Source organism: Tamandua tetradactyla, chromosome 2 (assembly GCF_023851605.1).
Source record: "Tamandua tetradactyla isolate mTamTet1 chromosome 2, mTamTet1.pri, whole genome shotgun sequence".
In the NCBI taxonomy this organism is placed as follows: Eukaryota; Metazoa; Chordata; class Mammalia; order Pilosa; family Myrmecophagidae; genus Tamandua; species Tamandua tetradactyla.
The window spans coordinates 51,018,242-51,032,056 of record NC_135328.1 but is presented as its reverse complement, the minus strand read 5'-3'; the positions used below and the strand labels follow the sequence as shown (position 1 = coordinate 51,032,056).

The following is a 13,815-nucleotide window of genomic DNA, read 5'->3' as shown; positions in this document are numbered from 1 at the left end:
TTGGTGCACCTAGAATGATCCCACTGAAGTTAAAATTGGCATATATATAATTAGTTTTGTAATTAGTAAGAACATACTTCTAGAGGTCCTTATTTTTAGAGATGGGATTATGGAGACTTTCACTTTCTCTGGGCTGTTTGAGTAGTTTCATAGCAATCACATATGAGCAGAACGAAATCAATACCAACACTCCTTTTTTAAAAAAGGAGTGTATGTGAGGGGGAAGGTATGAAAATCTCAGTAGTGGTTTGCTAAAAAGCGAATTGTTTTTTTCTCTTTACTCTTGCCTATTTTCCAAATTTTCTTTATGAGCACATATTATTTTATCATTGAAACCAAAGTACCTTATTTTTAGTTCCTTTATACCTTGTCTTCTTTTGTAAAAGGGCTTAAGACAGCTTATAGTAAACTCTATATTTTAAAAATTTAATCAAAGAACAATCATGTTGCTTAGCATTCGTGATCCAGGGTGACTATGACTTAGGTGACCCAGTAAACCCTATGCAATAGGGAGTCCAGCCTGAATGGTATTTCGACAGGAGCAGGCACTGGGTGGATGCTAATTCCCTTCATCTAGCCCCATCCAGCACAAAGGTGGGCCAAAAGGGGACAAGACTGTGAAAGGGGTGCACATGACTAAGTGTGCATGAGCCATGGGATGTGAAGTGAAGGCAGATGTGCTCCCCATCCCCGCCGCCCAGCATGGGGAGCTTTATCAAAACAGGTGCAGCTGGGGCCTCCCCCAGAGAGTCTGATTCAGCCTGCTGGGTACGGGCATTTGTGTCTGACATCAGTATTCTGGAAAAGCTCACCCTAAGCGATGGATTCTCATGCACTCCCCAAAGAACTGCTTCAGACAACCTGGCTAAAAATCCTCAAAATGTGCCAAAGTAGACAAATAGGAAAAAGGCATCTAAAAGGTCATGAACAGCTCAAAAGAGGCTGATCCTGCCTAACATGCATGACTTCCTGTAAAGTGAATAGGTCCAACATACCTTTGGGCAAATTGGTTTTGAGGTACCGGGATAGCTCCCCCACCCCAGGAGACTCTGACTGCAGAGTCCCTCCCTCGGCCTCGTGCTACATTTAGTAGTGGGGTCCTGGGTAAATTACTTTTCCTCTCCGTTTTTGCATTTGTAAAATGAGGACAATAATACTACCCGCTTTTTCAGGCTGTCAAGAACATTAAGTCAGATAAGAAGGGCAAGCACTCAACCCAGGGTTTGGCACACAGTAGGTGCTCAATAAACAGCTGCCATCTTATCATCATCATCATCATGGTCATTGTCATTCTTATCGGTGGGATGGGGCCACTGAGGATGCTTGGGTTGGAGCAGAATTCTCTGGCAGGGATGGGGGCCTGAAGGGACCCTGGGTGCAAGCAGGCCCAGAGCTATAGGCGGGCAGGGAATGTCAGGGACCGCCCAGCCAGCACGGGCACCTGGGCCCACAGCGGTGGCTGAAGGGCCACCAGGCCAGCTCAACTGACGGTTGTGCCCACAGGAGGCCGTGGCCATGAGGAAGGGCCGCCATCATACCTTTTCGCTACACTTTCTGATGGTGGCCGTGAGCTCACTGACTACCATATCCACACACTTGATACTGGGCTCTTTGAGCTTCTGCACCTGCTTTTTCACTGTGGCTTCAAAAGCGAGATCAGGTGTGAAGAGGCCTGTCCTGCACCCAGGCAGGAGGAGGTGACAGGAGGAGGAGCAGCCGTGGGCAGGGAGCAGAGGAGTAAAAGCCAAGCAGGGCCAGGGGTCAGGGGTGGGGAAGGATGCACGGGGCATGGGGAGGTGAGAGAGAGACACCGACACAGAGAAAGAGAGAGAGAACAGAAGACAATGTGAGCGTGGGACCAGGCGCGCCCTACCCCCACCCACGGTTGGCACCTCCCAGGTGCTGCCAAGCACCCCCCGGAGCTCTGTGAGGTCAGGGAGGCGGGTCTGAGAGACCGAGCCCCTGTTCCGTACAAGGCCCCTTACTAAGTAAGAACTGGGATCCCCTACTCCTCAGCTACACTGGGCCTACCCTCTCTCTTTTTCAATGCCATCTTTGTCCACAGCTCTGGAACCCCCTAAGGGGCTGACCCAGGCCAGGAAAATAACAGAACCCCACCCACCCTGTTCAATTCTAGATTTCAAAGTGCCTCCTTCACTTGCTTCATCCTGATTCCAAAGCCCAGAACCATCCCCTACTTCCACCAGGGTTGCTGCATCCTGCTGCCCAGGCTGTGCACTGCACAACTCCAGGGGGCTCCATTCACATAGACTACAGTGCAGTGGATGCCTCCTGGAGTTGCAGCATAGCAGCCTGACCTCCACTCTCCAGCTCCCGGCTCTACTCCTGCTTCCACCCTTCTCTTCAAGGAGCATCCCTTGCCTCCCCTCCAAAAGGGGTCTGGAGGAACTCAGCTGAGAAAGACAGAAAGAGACAGAAAGAGAACGAGTAGAGGTGGTGACAGAGGGGAGCCAGGGCAGCAGTGGGGATGGAGAAGGAAGGTAGGCTGTGGGCCGTGACTTTGAGTAGCAGCTCTACCACTTCCTAGCGATACGACATTGGGCAAACCATTTGATCTCCTCAGCCTTAGTTTTCTTGCTGTTAAATGGGCACCATCCTCCCTGCCCTGGCTTCTTTGTGTGGTTCTGTGAGGCTCAGTGACACAGCAGATAAAGGCGGGCTCTGTCTCTGGAAGGCTAGATGTGGATGGAAGGGATGGAAGGTCTCGAGTGAGGGTCCTGAGTGAGGGTGTGGGGTGAGGATGGGGAGGATGAAGGGCGGTGGGGAATCAGGTACCTGGTAGACCTGGGTCCTCTGCACCCCTCTAGCAGCCCAGGCCCCCCGAGCAGACCGCAAGAAGGACCTGTGCCTCACCTGTCTCCAGGGCCAAGGTCTTCCCAAGGTCCCTCCCGGGAGGTCCCGGAGATGATCCCACCTCTGAGGGCAGGAAGGGGGTTCAGGGTCCCCACATGCCCTGTTCTCCTTGCGCTGAGGGAGCTCTTGGTGGGCTCTCAGGGTAAACAGCCAGCCATCACACCCACCTTCTCAATGTCTAATCCCTTGGTCTCTGGGATCTCGGGGCCGAGGGGTGGGTGAAGCCCCCCTCAGAGGGTGCCCCTCCCTTGATCTGTGGCGGGCTGCCTCCCCCACCCCGCTAGGGTCTGTACATGCTACCGAGGAGGTAGTGGGCGGTGGGGGGGGGTGTGGGGAAGGGGCGCCTGGCAGCAGTGCAGGGCAGGGGCGTAGGTGGGGGGGTGGGGCTGGCCCGGGCCGCCGGGTTACCTTCTTGGTGCACTGTCTAACGGTGCTGATTAGCTCCGAGATAACCATGTCCACACACTTGAGACACGGTTCTCGGATCTTCTTCACCTGCTTTTTCACAATGGTCTCAAAGGCCATGTCTGGGGTGAACAGCCCCGTTCTGAAGGCCCGGGGTGGGAGAAGGGCACAGCGTCACAGGCCGGCTCCCGCCAGGAGTGCCAGGCCAGGGCCCCTCCCCAAGCCCCTGAGCTCTGCCCACAGGTCCTCCCACTACCATCTCGGGCCTCAGTGTCCCCGTCTGTAAATGGGGAGAAGGGATTCTCATGAGGAGCTTCCAATCTATGCTCTTTGGGATCTGTTTGTATCTGTTTTATACGTTGTGGTTCCACTTCAGAGTCCATTCATATGAAGGGTTCTAGGGCTGGAAATGGCTTGAAAATTGCCAGACATGGGTCTCCTAAAGGGCTCTTTTAGGAAGAGAGCATTTTATTTTAGGTCTAGGAGAGATTTCTTCCGTGCCTTGGCCAATGCAGTTATCAGTATGCAGTTTCCATACCAAACATTGTAATGGGACATGCATGAAAGCAGTGACATGTTCATCTTGGTCACTGCCTGGCACATAGTATGTGCATTAAGTTGGTTGGTGTTGAATGGATTGGTTGAATAAACACAGTGCAACTCTGGGTCCCTGAAGAAGACCTAAGCTTTTAAGGAACAGAGTCTATTTCCCAATCCCCCTTCCTTCTCCACAGGCTGAGAAGGACTGGCTGGAAGGAAGGAGGTGAAGTGGAATGGGGTCATTTGGACTAGCAAGCATTTGGGAGGGTTGAGCAGCCCCACTCCTAGTGACATCACAAATGGCCACAGACTGCTGCAGAGATGCTCCATCCCAGGCCCCACCCAGTGGTTTGGGTATTTTTGCTCTCCAACCTGAGTGGGATGGGTGGAGCCATCTCAGCCTGGGAATAAGCAGGGAGCCCAACTCCAGAGGGTGCCTTCCCTGCCACCTGTGCCCTGTGCTCTAAGCCCTGCTCCCAGGGACAGCAAAGGAGGGCAGCAGGTTTCAGGGAGTGGGACAGCCCAGTTCTCCCATTTGTCAGCCCCCGCTGGAGCCTGCCAAGCTGGGAACCATAGAGTTAGGGTCAAGGGATTGGGACCTGGGCTCTAGGGTTCTTCCTGAGTGCGACCCACTTCATCACTCCCTGTATCTCTGTGCCAGACCCCCCTGCCCTCCAGGGGTCACACCCTCTCCCCAATCCCAATACATGCCTAATGCCATGGATATTCTTGATGGCATAGCTGATCTCCCTTCGGAGTTCCTTCTCGTCAAATTCCATCTGTGCAAGAGAGTAGAGAGATGGCTGCTTAAGGCCTGTCTCTGCTACCTGGGAAGTCAAGTCAGGGTTGCCTCCCCCACCCCACCTCTAGGGCTGGGCACCAGGGCCTCTAATGGGGTCAGCAAAGGATTTTGCAGATATGTATATGTGTGTGTGTGTGTGTGTGTGTGTGTGTGTGCGTGTGAGAGAGAGAGAAAGAGAGAGGGAGAGGGAGAAAGAGGGATAGAGAAACTCTTGGAGGAAGGGGGTGGTTCTTGAGCCCTCCTGCCCCTGGGGCTGCTGGAAGGCAGGAGTCTGACCTACCTTGACCAGCTCGAATGGGAAGCGCTCATGGAAGATCCGGTTGATTCGGGCTCCACCTGACAATTCATAGGTGTCGATCTGGTCTCCTGAGCCCTCAATGCGTTTCTCGAAGTCCACGGCGAACTGCTGAACCATCCTGGAGGAAGAGTGGTGTGGTTGAGGGCAACAGCAGCCCAGTGGAGAGAGGCCTGTACTGCGGATGGCGCTGGGCTGGAGGGTGGGGAAGCTCAGGGTCGGGAGCCGGGGGCTGGGGAGGGCCTCACTGCAGCAGTGCCTTGGTCTTGCGCGCTGGGTCATCCGGGCGGAAGTTCTTGTACTCTTCCACCTCCTTCTCGATGGACAGCAGCTGGCTCTGCAGCTTGTTTCGTAGCCCTGGCAGCGTGTCCCGTATGTGGTTCGTCAGTTGCTGGATGTGGGGGTGCCAAGGAAAGTGTTAGGGCCAAGGTCACAGACCCAGATGTCCATTGGGCCAGGCAGGAATGGGACCCCAGGGGGCCATGTGGATGTGGTGAGGAGGACAGCCCACAGCTGTCCTGCCCACCAAAAGGCAAGCTGCCTGAGGGCAGGGCCTGGCACACAGCACAATAGGTGCTCCACAGAGGTGTATTTAATTAACAAATGACGAATTTAATTTTCAACAGGAGCCAGAAACCTGGATTTTTAGCTGAAATCACCTGATTTTTAAGTAATATTTTTAGACACAGTGATGGTGGCACCAAATGTATCTGGGGCAGTGATGGCTGGAGGGCTGTCTCCTCGTGACCTCTGGGTGTAAGGCACCCAGAGGTGTAAGGTAAACCTCGTCTTCATTCTTACTCTAGCTTGGTCCTCCAATACAGTATCTCTCTGAATCTTCCCAATGACTCTATGAAACAGGTACCATTATTGACAGCATTTACAGATGCAGAAATAGAGGCTCAGAGAGCTGGAGAGACTATCTCAGTGTCAAAGCTGGGATTGAAACGTAGGTCTGTGACCTCCAGAGTCCCCACTTTTGCACGCATACTACACTGCACTCCCTACAGCCTTCCTCCCCTCAACACACCCGCATCCACAAGCCTCTGTTCCGGAGGTCCCATTCCTGGTGGAGAAACATCCTGGGAAGGAAGGCCCCTGTCTCTGGATCAGCCTCTTTCCATTTCACAATGGATCAAGGTCTTCAACTGAGGAGACTCCAAACCTGGCTTCCAAACCCAAGCCCTTATCAATGCCACCCTTCACAGACGGTTTTGCTCTGCTCTGAGTCCTGGGAGATGCCAGGGCTCCTATCCCAGATCACAGATAGGGAAAGGTCAGCAAAGCTCTGCTCCTGCTCACTGTGTGACTCTGTGCAAGTCGCTATGCTTTTCTGGGTCTCAGCACGTTCATCTGCACGGTGAGGGCGTGGATCTCTGCGGGCTGCCCTCACAGAACACACTCACATTATTCTGCTTCCAGGCTGGTTTCCCCAGGCCCGCTCTACCTGGCCTGGGCTCCTACCTGGTTGAGGACCTTCTGCAGGTAGGGTGTGCCCATGCGGTCGGCCAAGTGGCGGTAGGAAGGGTGGGAGAGGAAGAACTTGCGCTCGGCGGCCAAGGCAGCCGTGATGTCTTTTTTGCCATCAATGTCTTTCTGGCTCCGGTTCACCACCCCAATGTAGCCTGCGGAGGGACGGGATCGAGATCAGCGGCAACCAGCCCCCGCCAAGGGGGGGGTGGTGGGGGAAGGGGAGGGGCAGAGGAGTGGATCACGTGGGAGGCATGCCTACCTCTGCGCAGAGGGAGCAGCTTATTCTCCAGCACGTCCCGGGCATCCGTGCCCTCGTCCATCAGGTCCAGCTTGGTGATGACCCCGATGGTGCGCTGCCCTGAGGGAAGGCAGGAAGAGAGTCCCCTGCATCCACCCCAACCCTCACACACAAAACCCCACACTCCCACCCCAATCTCATTCTCACCAACGGCCGCTCACTCTCTTGCTTATTCCCTCACCCACTCCTTGCTTTCACTCTTCCCTTCTCATTCATTCTCGGCAGAGTAGCCTGTTTCGCTTGGGTCCTCCAATGGAGTGCCTGTTACCCCGAGGATAGGCCCTCGGAGTCTCGTGCACGGGCTGCCCGGAGGGAACGTACCCTGGGGGTCCACCTCCTTGGCGACCTTGAGGGCATCGGAGTTGGCCAGGTCGGAGTTAGCAGGTGACACGGCCAGGATGAGGCAGTTCTCCTTGGTGACGAACTGCATAAGCATGTCCCGGATCTGGAACTCGATGTCGGGAGGCTGGTCCCCCACCGGGACCTTGGTCATTCCGGGCAGGTCCACCAGGGTCAGGTTCAGAACTGGACAGGGCGGTGAGACAGCGGGCTCAAGGCGAGGGGCGGAGCCGTGGGCGGTGGAGTTAGGGAGCAGGGCCGGGCTTAAACCCTGCCGGGAGCTTGGTAGCAGGTGGACCGGGTCAAGGCCAGGGTATCATTGAAACACCGGCAGTTGGAGGCGTGGCCACAGGTGGGCGGGGTTACCGCAGGGTGGATCTTGGGGGAGGATGGAGCAAGGTGGGGTCACTGTGGGGGCGGATCTGCCGGAGGAGCTGGACCCGCCTCTGAGGCGCTAGTGAAGGGGCGTGGCCAATACGGGTTTCCCAAGGGGCGGGGCTAAGCGAGATTCGGAGAGGCCGGGGGCGGGGCCAGGTCTCCTCACCGTGCGGCGAGTACACGCGGAGGTTGATGGGCACCGGCGAGATGCCCTTGTTGGTGCCAGTGACCCGGTCTGTCTCAGCCTCGATTTCCAGGCGCACCTCCTCGAAGTCGGTGAATTTCTTCCCCTTGCAGTGCAGGAACTCGGCATATTCTGCTCCAGAAGCGAGTAGAAGAAGGGGAGTGGGCGTTATAGCTCGGGACGTCACCTGGGTCCCATTCCCTCCGCCCCCCTCCCCCCAGAATAGACACACACACACCCTCCAAGCACTGCCCTCTCCTCCCTCCCTCCGTAACAACGCAAATCTCCGTTATGCATTTTCATACCCCTGCCCAGTTAGGGTGCTGAGACCCAAAGAGGGGGATGCCCCTGCTTCAAGTTACATCAGTCACTAGACTGGACCTCCCCGTGAGGACTCGGGAGTCAAATGGACTAGAGAGGCCAGGTCAAGCTGCTGGTGCTTGAGTGCACGTACCTGTGGTAGCATTGACCAGCTGCAGGACAAGAGGGCGGCGTGTGACAATGCCAGATCCTCGGGGCAGGAAGTCCCTGCAATGAATTTGGGAGTCAGATGGGTTCAAAGTCTGAGAGGGGCACCTGTCCTGCCACTGAGAGCTCCAAAGCTCCCCCCAAAATGCTGTCCCCACTCCTTAGCCCTTAGCACCTTAGCCCAAGGACTTCAGGGCACTCTGGGAAGGTGGCAGGTAAAAAAGGTGGAAAGACCTCCACCTCCCCTGGCCCACAGAATTTAAGCATCTGAGAAGCCAGAAGACAAGACCAGCAACTCCCCAGACCACTCTCAGATATGCCCTGTGTTGGATCCAACAGGAAGCCCTTGTCCCAGATCTGCCTTTCAGCAGGAGAAACTAAAGCATGAGGTGTCCCACATGCCTAAGTGTCCAGCAGTTTCCAGGGAAACAGAGCTATACCTCCTCCCCTCCCTTCCTCTGTGGAGAAGGGTAGCATCTCACTTCCTCTTCCTCAGGGCTCCATCTGGCTAGGGCTGAGGAGGTGGGGGGGTGAGGAGGAAGAGGCAAGGAAAATAACTCATGTTTAAGTACCTACTGTGTGCCAGGTGCTTTGTGGACACTATCTCATGGACTGCATACAATACCCCTGTGAGGTCGGGGTTGTTTTTATCCCCATTTTGCAGATGAGGAGACTGAGGCTCAATGTTCAGTTGCACAGCCAGCATTTGGCACTGTGAGCCCTGGATCCAGTTCTGTTTGACTCTTCAGTGAAAGCTCTCTGCCTTTCAGCCACTTGCCTCCTGGGGACTCAGTCCCCAAAGAGGGACTGGACTGAGGGAACTCAAAGGCACCAACAGTCCCCAACCCTGGCAATCTATGTTCTGAACATCTGCTCATGCCAATGTCAGCCTTAGTTCTTTTGGCTGACTCTTGTGGGTTTCTCTCTGTCCTGTCAGCTCTTTTCATCTCCCCCACCCAGGCTAGCACAAGCATGAGGGTGGAGGCCTCTTCAGGGATCAGGCTGATGGAATCAGAAGTCATGGGATCCCTAAGACCCACGAAAGGGGGGAGTAGGCTGGAGCCCCAGGGACCCCTGAGATCTGGACAACTGCCTTGTTCATAGAGAGGCACACAGGGGCCCTGAGAAAAGGGTGGATGAGCTCAGGCTCACAGAGCTGGAGCCAAAGTCAAGGTCTCCAGCCCCTAGCCTCACAAAACTTCCTGTGCCCCAAGGTCAGGCAGAGGGCCCAGGACTCCTCGGTTCTAGGTCTCATTTGGAGGACTTTTCCATTATCTGTCATCCTGCTCCCACTCTGGGGAGAGCAGAGGCGGCTGAGGAGGCATCATGGAGTGTCCATGCTGTAAACAGGAGGAAAAGAAGGACAAATCTCACATTTGTTAATCACTTTCTAGGTGCCAGGGAAGTGCATTTCATTCTTGCAAGACTGTGAGCTTCAGAAGGGTGGGGGGCTGTAAGTTTCCATCAGTGCACCTCAGTGCACTGCTCTGATATGGAAATCATTATCCCTATTTTGCAGATGAAGAAACTGAAGCTCAGAGAAGGAAAGTGACCTGCCCAAGGTCACCCAGCTAGGAATGGCAGAGCTGGGATCATTGAAACTGAAGCATCTGTTGAACACCAGAGCCTGGGGGACCTCCCTTTCAAACTGTGCCACCCCCTAAATCTGAGGAGCCAGACTTGACTTTTTATGTAATTCAATTGCATTCAATCTAGGACATATCTGAGAGCAGCTGCTCTGTGCCAGGCCCTGTGCTGGGCCCTGCAGATGAGAGATGAGTCAGACACTTCCCCACCCTGAGGAGCTCACTGGGTGGTGGGAGAGACAGACAAGTAAACACATAATGCAATGCAGTGTGACATGTGCTAGAAAGGAGGTGTACCAGGCCTGCAGAGAAGGAGGTGATTAACTCAGGGGGAGGGGATGGTGAGGAACTTCCTTCCTCTCTCTCTCTCTCTCCCATCCTATAATCACCAACTTTTTGAGGAGGTGACCCCATGTTTTGGCAGTCCCCCAGGGTTAGCTGGTCTCCCAAAGGCTGGAGTAGGAGCCCGGGGTCCACCTTTCTTCCCCACCAGCATCTCACCCAGCAATTCCATGGCAACAGCAATTGCCATGGGAACGGCAGGAGTGGCTGGAAAGGATGAGACTCCCCACAGAGAAGCCCCCCACACAGAGACATGGACCTTTCCTGGAGCTCCTCCCTGAGAGGCCACTCCTTGTACAGATGGGCCTACCCGGCCATAGCAGGCCTGAGGGGCCGGCATCCCTGAGGTGCCACTTAGAGGGTGCAGGGAGCCCACAGTCTAGCTGGGGAGAATGATAGGTGCTAAGAAGCCTGGACCACTCTGCCCCAAGCTGCTATTTAAAGGACAAGCAGCTTATGGGAAATGCAGATTAGAGGGCAAGGCAATGTCTGGGGCAGAGTCTCTCCTCAGACAGAGCTCCCAAGGCCAGGGTGGGCAAAAGGGTGCCCGGGCAAGGGAGGGGTCCCATCTCTGCCATGGCCCAGGTTCTCAAGGTATGTCCCTCACACAGCATGCATCACAAATCCCTGGACAGATTGTTAAAATATACATTCCTCAGACATGCTGGGTTGGCAGTGGGCAGAATCTGGATTTTAAACACAATCCCCTGGTGATTTTCATGTCTCCTTTCCAGTTTTAACAGTTAGGAGCCAGTGCCTGGCAGAGGCCCTGGGTTTGAATCTTGTTTCTGCCCAGTGCCTTGCACAAGTTGCTTCAACCTCTGGGCCTCAGAGTCCACGGCAGCTGTGGGAGGATTTAGGGAGCCTTTTCCTGCAGAGAGCTGAGCCCATGCCGGGTACACAGGAGGTGCTCACTAGCTCAAGGAGGTTACTGAAGAGTGACTACTGTTCTTGGCCTCCTCCTTAGGAAGATTCCTAAATTTCAGCACAACAATCCTAAACCCTGCAGAATCCCCTCCACCTCACCTTCTCTGGGTACTGAATCTGGGGATTCTGACCATGAAATGTTAGGTGGAAATGATCGAAATCAAGTGGGAGAAGCTTTCAGAGACCATTTCATTCCATCATTACCGTCCAGAGGATGGGACCAAGGCCTGGAGAGGGACAGGGGCAGTGAGGCCATGCGGAGATGGGAGAAGTGGCCAAGACAGAACCGGGGCACAGGAAGCCTGCTGCTCAGCCCCATGCCTGGACATCAGGGAAGAGGACCAGCTGGCTCCTATACAGAGACTGCAAGAGCCTCCCTCACCGCTAGATCTCCACACCCAGCACAGGGTCTGACTTCCCAGTGCTTCTCTTTCACCTGGACACACTATCGCACAGCACCCTGTTAACCTGTCCCCTACCCCACCCTGGGAGCCTCCCCAGCTAGGATTCAAGGCCTTATTTGGCCTCAAGCTGGGCTACCTCCTGCACCTCCCACCCCAGCTCCTGGTTAGGCTAAGGGAGGACAGAACAGCTGCCAAGGGAGAAGTGTGCCGGGCCCACCAGCCTCGGTGGTTATGTGCTGCGCCCCAGCGTGGGAGGGCTGGGTGGTATGCCAGCTCTCCCCACTCGTTTTGGCAGATGGTGGTTTCCCAGGGAGGCCTTGCCTTGCCATCTGCAGCGGCGCCTTCAAACCTGAAGCATGGAGAGGATGAAATAAACACTTCCTAGGACCTCAAAATGACACACATCCCCTGTTTGTCACTGTCATCCCTACTGGGGTCTGGAAAAACTGTTGCCAAAGGGCTGAAAGTGACCCTCCATACACACATACACACCTACTCTAGGACCTGAGATCTGGGGCCAAAGCTTAGGGACCCTGATCTCCCAGGCCCAGATGAATGGCGAGGATGCCAGAAAGCAGCATGCTTGGACTGGCTTGTATCCAATGGCGGGCATTCTTATAAGTCTCCTGTTTCCCGGCTCTGATGTCAGGCAGACCTGGTGTGGTGTGGAATCTCAGAGCTGCTACTTAGGAGCTGTATGGCGTTGGACAAATAATCATCCCTCTCTTAGCCTCAGTTTCCACATCAGTGAAATCGGTTGCTATGAGACTCATACGATTTCATGCATGGTCACTGTTATGATTATAATGATGATAACCTGAGCCTGCTCGGAACAGACTGGGCTCTCACAGCCATATCACCAGAAGATGCAGCAGGAAGGCATCCGGAGGTTGGTCTCCTGGAGGCTGGATGGCTGAGTGGGGGGTGGGCCAGGATATCTCCGGCTAAATTTTGCTCCTGGGCCAGAAGGCAAGGGCTCTGGGTGGGGCTCTGGGTGCCCTCTGAAGAAGGGGCTGCCAGGGCAGGGATGAGGGAGGGGAGGGGCCAAGAAATACAACTGGGAGGAGGTGAGGCTGCTCCCAGGCAACAAGTTCCTCTCTGTTCCTGCTGCCTCAGGAGGCCTGGGCGTGCCCATGTCACTCAGCTCATGAACTTCAACAGAGGTTAGAATGTCTCAAGGTTGTGTTGGCTTTTTCTGATGTTCTGATGGTCCTGAGGGCAGGGACTGTGCCCGTTAGGTTCACCACCATGTCCCCCAGCATCTAGCATAGAGCCTGGCACATAGCAGGTGATCAGAAAACCCTTGTTGATCGAATGAATGATTTGGAGAGCAGCTCTTTCAGTTTCCCCACCATCACTCTCATTGTACAGATGTGGAAACTGAGGCATAAAAGGGGGAAGAGTCTTGTCCAAGGTCACCATGCAAGTCAGTGACAAGGTGGGACCAGTGTCCAGGACTCTGGCCTCTCAGTCCGGTGCTCTCTCCACAACAACCACTTGCCTTTTAAAGAAAACCTCCTCCCTTTCCTCCCTCCTTATCCTTCCATTCTTCCAAATTTTCTTCTTTCCCGTCTTCCCACCTTCCTTCTCTTCTTTTCTCAATTGCTGTTGATTTTCATATTTTTAAGTGTACATAGATTTCTCTTCTGCCCCCTAATTTAAAGCATCACATATTCTCTATTTGAAAAAATTTCAGAAAATACATAAAAATATTTTTAAAAGAAAAACCAACCATAATCCTAATATTTGGGAATAACTATTTATAAACATTTTATTATTTGATGATAATAAAAATTTCAAACACTGATGAATCCCGGATTGCTTGCCAAGGACTCTGCCAGGGACTTTAAAATCTGCATCGTCACAAGGTTTCTTTTTGGGGTGATGAAAATGTTCTAAAATTAGAATGTGATAATGGTGGTGCACCTCTGTAAATTTACTAAAATCATTAAATTGTACACTTAAAATGTGTGAATTGTATGGTATGGAAATTATGCCTCAGTAAAGCCCTTAGAAAAAAATCTGTATCATCTCAATGGATCGTGACAACAGCTGTGTGAGGCTGGTACAATCAGTTCCCCCATCTTACAGGGGAGAAACTGAGGCTCAGAGAGATGAAGCCCTTCATTGTGTACACATGCACAGGCCTCCTAGCCACACTTTGGTAGCTGTTCTAGTCTCCTAACGCACATCATGGATATTTTATAAGTCATTCCATTTGGAGCTACAACTGGATCCTCATTATTTTTTATTACAAGCATCTTGCTACTAAGGAATCCCACCAGCTGACTTATTTTCCTGCTCTGGATCTTAGTTTCCCCATCAATGAAATGGGACACCATCCAGCAGCCCCCTTCCCCCACCCCCCAGGACTGTTGAAGGGATCCCCTGAGATCCTGGCTGTAGAAGGGCTTGACCCAGTACTAATAGAGGGTGCCTAATGGTAGTGCCCAGTCCCTCAGTGCCTGCCCTGTGCTCAGGGTTTTGCATGCATTTGAGC

General features: G+C 53.7%; 1 protein-coding gene across 5 annotated transcripts in view; it reads right to left on the bottom strand.

Moving 5' to 3' along the window:
* DNM1 (dynamin 1) overlaps positions 1–13,815 on the bottom strand; it is a 51,890-nt gene that overhangs the window by 30,459 nt on the left and 7,616 nt on the right. For all 5 annotated transcript variants that reach the window (XR_013169486.1, XR_013169490.1, XM_077146052.1 and 2 more), the window contains exons 2-10: positions 8,043–8,116; positions 7,571–7,720; positions 7,009–7,212; positions 6,649–6,747; positions 6,381–6,541; positions 5,165–5,307; positions 4,902–5,037; positions 4,531–4,598; positions 3,283–3,421 (exon numbers count right to left, since the gene is read on the bottom strand). Coding sequence is in view for 3 of the 5 variants with exons in the window: in XM_077146052.1 (XP_077002167.1) it covers positions 3,283–3,421; positions 4,531–4,598; positions 4,902–5,037; positions 5,165–5,307; positions 6,381–6,541; positions 6,649–6,747; positions 7,009–7,212; positions 7,571–7,720; positions 8,043–8,116 (1,174 nt within the window). In the remaining 2 variants the exon portion in view is untranslated. The remainder of the gene's footprint in view (positions 1–3,282; positions 3,422–4,530; positions 4,599–4,901; positions 5,038–5,164; positions 5,308–6,380; positions 6,542–6,648; positions 6,748–7,008; positions 7,213–7,570; positions 7,721–8,042; positions 8,117–13,815) is intronic.